Source organism: Entamoeba invadens (assembly GCF_000330505.1).
Source record: "Entamoeba invadens IP1 unplaced genomic scaffold scaff_1105074724328, whole genome shotgun sequence".
Classification (NCBI taxonomy): Eukaryota; Evosea; order Mastigamoebida; family Endamoebidae; genus Entamoeba; species Entamoeba invadens.
In genome coordinates, this window is record NW_004440100.1 from 144,377 (window position 1) to 149,258 (window position 4,882).

Consider the following 4,882-nt stretch of genomic DNA (forward strand, 5'->3'; position numbering starts at 1 on the left):
AGCTGCGTCGTATGCGAACAACGCAACGTAATTCTTAGGAGCATCATCCCCTTTAAAGAACTCATCAAACTCCATTTCGACAGTTTTAATGCCTTCACCTGACTCATTCGACTCGTCAGAAGATGACGACGAAGAACTTTCATCGTCGTCTTCACACTCGACTATTTCAAACTTGTTCTTCTCTTCTTCTTTTGGCTGCTCAGCGGCTTTCTTCTCTTGTGCTTCTTTCTTCTTCATCTTTTCAATTTTGGCTATAACCGTAGGATCCAACATCTCCAACTTTCCATTCCCTTGCGCGGATTTGACAGGGTACACACTGAACCTATCGCGATTTGTTGTGGATGTCGCTTTCTTCATATCAGAAAGCATTCGCGTTTGTCGTCGCTCAACTTTTTTCAAATTTCGCGTTGCGCTCTTCTTTTGTGGTTTCGCTTGAGAATTCAATTTTCCGTCGTTCTTTGCTTTCACCTCGATTTTTGCTTCTTCCTTTTTGACTTGTTGTTTTGGTTGTTCTTTTATAGTTTCTTTTACAATTTCTTTTGGAATTTGTTTTGGAGGCTCCTTTGGTGGTTCTTTTGGTGGTTCAGTTTTAATTTCGACTTTTTTCTCTTCTCCTTTGTCTTCTTGGGGCTTTTGTTGTTGTGCATCTTGTTGCACAGTTTGTGTGTTTTTTTGTTGTGTTGGGATAGGAGGTGGTCTTGTTTGTGGCATCATCGATTTTGGTCTTTGGTTCTGTTGTGGTTGTGTGTTTGGTGAATTGACTGGAAGTTGTTTTTGTATAGGTTTTGTTGATTGCTTTGGTGGAGGAAGTTCCTTCTTGAGTGTTGGGAATTTATATTTCTCACATGTTTCTTTCTCTTCTTTGACAGAGGAAACGGGGACCAAGTAGTTTCTCACACTATAACATCCATTGTGCAAGTCTCTTTGTTTTTGGGCATAGACAATGTCTTCAGTGACAAACGAATTGTCATCAGAAGTGATAGCCTTTTGTTGCAAATTGAGTTTTGTGTGTTCCATTGTGTTTTGCAATGAACTCAGTCCCGATCTTGTCTCCATCAATTGTTCCATATAAAAGTTGTCACTTGCAAGAAGTCCTATCATCGTTTCGTTGTACATGATCTGTGAAAATTCAATGATATTCCTCATATCCTCAATGAGTTCGTTTCGTAAGTAGTAGTACAAGTCGAGTGACCTTTCAAACCGTTGTTTTGCAATTGACAATGTTTCTGGTTTAGCGTTATTCATGGCTTCATTCAGTCTGTTACACTCTTCGTGTCTATCTTTGAGTACTTTGTGTCGTAATCCAAGCACATTGTATATCTTTTTGAGCTCGAGCAACGGCGTTAAAACCACTTTAACAACACTCTGTTTGTACTTAGAAACCGCCATATTCTCTATCTCACAAACAGTTTTGTACTTAAGCGCGGCAGAATTGATTTCCACAATAGGGTCTGTCAAATTGACCAAACAGTCTGTGATGAAAATTCGAGTGTCTTGTGTCTGGACCATAAGGTCCGACATAGACACAACCAATTGATATAATTTGTTCAACCCAACCTCTTGATATTTAAACTTCTGGTACACTCGTAAAAACTCGACATCGACTGTCCTTTCAGTGATGTTAAGTGATGTTTTCATTTGGAATATCTTCTTGTTCAATGAATCAAATATCGACATTATTAACTCGTTTATTAAGTTCCTTTTTCTTCAAAAAACCGACAGAGTTCCACAGAGATCCTTTGAAAACGTCTTTGTCTCACACCAAACTATTCTAATTAACAAATGGTTTTTTATTAATAATGTTAATTAGTCAAAAATACAACACAAAGTAAGGAATTATAACTATAAATTATGGGTTGTTTTTTAATAAATAAACTAGGAGCAGGAAACATAAAATTACATACAAACGGACAAATTAAAACGTTGAGACTGTTACGACAGGTTTCTTCACTTCTTCCTCTTTGAGACATTTCTCCAAGTTGGTTTGCAAACACTCAACCAAATCATTGATTTCTAATGATTAGTTATATGATAGTATATAAATCAAGGAGAAAACAAACTGATCCGATCTTTTGGCTCATCGAGCCAACACTTAGAAATCAAGTCGTATGTCCACTGATTCATTTTGTGAGGTTTTGGTAGCCGTTTCCCTTGGTTAACAAATTCAGCAACAGACCAAGGAAATGGGAATTGGTCGAGTGGGTACAACCCGCCCCAGTTCATGACCTCGTATAGTGTGATCCCATACGAAAAGATATCCGCAAATATTTTGTACTTCTTTCCACCACATAAGACCTCTGGTGCCATGTAAATTGGCGTTCCAATTCCTTTTGTGAACGTCATATTTGTGAGCAACATATTCACATTTCTCGAAGACCCAAAATCGGTCAATTTTGCATTGATTTGTACATTCGGTTGCAATGAAAAGAGTAAGATGTTGTCCGGTTTGATGTCTCTATGAATGATCCCATTGTTGTGTAAGTATTGTATTCCCTTCGCGGCGTCGAGCATTATTTTTACACGCATCGACTTTCTGATTTTCTTTGGGTGCTTGTCCATAAAGTCTTTGACGCTCCCATAATCTGCGAATTCAGTCACCATACAGATTTTCGTTGGGATAAAGACTGCACCATAGAAATGTACGATGTACTCACACCTGAACTTGTCGAGCATCTCAACTTCTTTTTCGAACTCCTGAATCGACTCGTCCGTCAAATTTAAGTCTTTCATGATCTTCACAGCAACGGGTTTTTCCTTAAACACACCTTTGTATACAACACCAAATCCACCTTCCCCTATCTTTTTCTCAATGTCGATATCGTCAAAGTCAAGTATCGTTGTTTGCTTCGTTCGCGCGTTTAAACGAATTTTAATTTCAGTTATTTTACACGTTTTAAGATCCGTGCAACTTAACGTAATCTCTTCGTTTATTGTACAACTACACTTTGGTTGCAAGAAAAACTTGAACGTACACGCCATACCCTTTTTCAACGTGAAAGATGATGGGGACGTTTCAAGTGTGAACTTATCCTCCAAACCATTAGCTATTGCAAACGAAAATTTGACCGGGTACTTCGATATGTTTCCAACAGTGACATTATCCTCCGTTTGAGACTTGACGGGGAGAACTAAAGGCTCTTCCTCTTCATCACAGAAAACAACCAATTTGTCTATGACAATATTCGCACACTGTCTTAAATTTTTGTTGCTCTTTTTAATTTTGAACAAGTTGATTTGCTTTTTCATGCGTCGCTCTTTCATCTTCTTCAATAAAACAAGAGAAGCGATTAACAACAACGCAACAAATAGAACGAACATCACAAGAATCGCAAAAACGATAACAATTACGAGCCATGCTGGTGTATATTTTTCACAATAACTACCATCTTTTGATGTTTTGTAATATATTGAACACTTCGAACACTTTGAGTTACGAGCTTCAAGACAATTGGTGATCAAAGTGTATGGAATACACGTTGAATCGACAATGACGTTATCTGCAATACACTCGTTGCAAGTGTACATATTGCATGAAACACAACTTAAGTCGCACTCGGTGCAATCTCTGTCCTTCAAATAATATCCAACTCTGCACTTTGTACACCCAAAGTTTTTGTCAACTTCCGACGAGCAGCCAATAACCAAAGAAATCCTTTTGCATTGATTCGTAGGGGTGAGATATGAATCATCAGCGCATTCAACACATTCATTTGAATCTCTACAATATTGGCAATTGTCAACACATCGTACACACGTGAAGTTGTTCATAAAATAGCCACTTTTACACACCAAGCATCCAAACTGGGAAAAAATTTCGCACGTATTCTGGAGTTCCTCGTTTTGTAGACAACTGTGTGAAATTAAATTCTTTGTGTAACTCAAATTTTTACATACCAAACAAAATTCTCCAGTATCAACACACGTCCCACATTCATTGGAACATGGTTGACACGTTTTTTCTGTGTTGAGAAAATTTCCACTCTCACATGAAAAGCATCCAAACTCGTTTGCGTCTTGGCAGTTATCGCCCTTCGTATTTGAGCATTTTCCATTACTTAATTGCAATCCAGAAGAACACGAAATACAATTCCCAACGCCGTCATATGCAACACACTTTTCTTCGATTACTTCACAGTTTGTTTTATTGTTAAATTCGTTCTTGGCTTGGCAACTTTCACAGATCCCATCGATAACAGTTTTGCAGTTGCTCGAAACACACTTTCCATCTTCAAGAACATTGTCAATTTCACATGTTAAACATTCTGTTAAGGTACACTTTTTACAAGGCCCAAATATTTCCCCACATGAATAACATACATTACTTTTTAAAACATACCCTTCATCACAATCAACTATTCCAGCTGTGGTCGAACTTTTTGAATTGAGTGGAAATTCACAGATATTCCCATTCAGCTTAGAGTTGTCACAAATTAAACACTTTTCTTCCGAATTTTGTTTCGCGCATGAAACACACTTTTCGTCTCCACAGGTGGCGCAATTGCCTTCTGGGTACGTCACAGCCTTTGAATTTGCACATTTGAGGCATTTGAAATTTTCGTATGATAAGCACCCGTCATTGAGTGTCCTAGGGGTACAGGTGCCATCACTAAGCACAAAAAAAGAATTGCATTGAATGGGTGTGTCTTCGTTGTTGCAACGAAGTGCATTTTTATCAGTGCACGCCACACACGAGAGTCCGTCGGAAGTCAAGTGGTACCCGGCATAGCATTCCACACAATGACCACTCCAGAATTTTAGGCACTTATCTGCCCGTGTCGTTACCACACACCCACCAGCGACATTTTTAGAGATTCAAGGTCGCAAACCAAACACGAAAATTCGTTCTTCGAGAATTTGCCTATTTACACAAAATCCTTTCGAA

At 38.4% G+C, this 4,882-nt stretch overlaps 2 protein-coding genes across 2 annotated transcripts; both read right to left on the minus strand.

Moving 5' to 3' along the window:
* EIN_317460 (hypothetical protein) lies at positions 1 to 1,638 on the minus strand (the record flags this gene model as incomplete). The annotated part of the gene is made up of 1 exon (XM_004253700.1): positions 1 to 1,638. A coding segment is annotated over one exon (1,638 nt), but the record flags the coding sequence as incomplete, so codon positions are not given.
* Positions 1,639 to 1,915: 277 nt separating this feature from the next.
* EIN_317470 (protein serine/threonine kinase, putative) lies at positions 1,916 to 4,882 on the minus strand (the record flags this gene model as incomplete). The annotated part of the gene is made up of 3 exons (XM_004253701.1): positions 1,916 to 2,013; positions 2,061 to 4,766; positions 4,827 to 4,882. Coding segments are annotated over 3 exons (2,860 nt in total), but the record flags the coding sequence as incomplete, so codon positions are not given.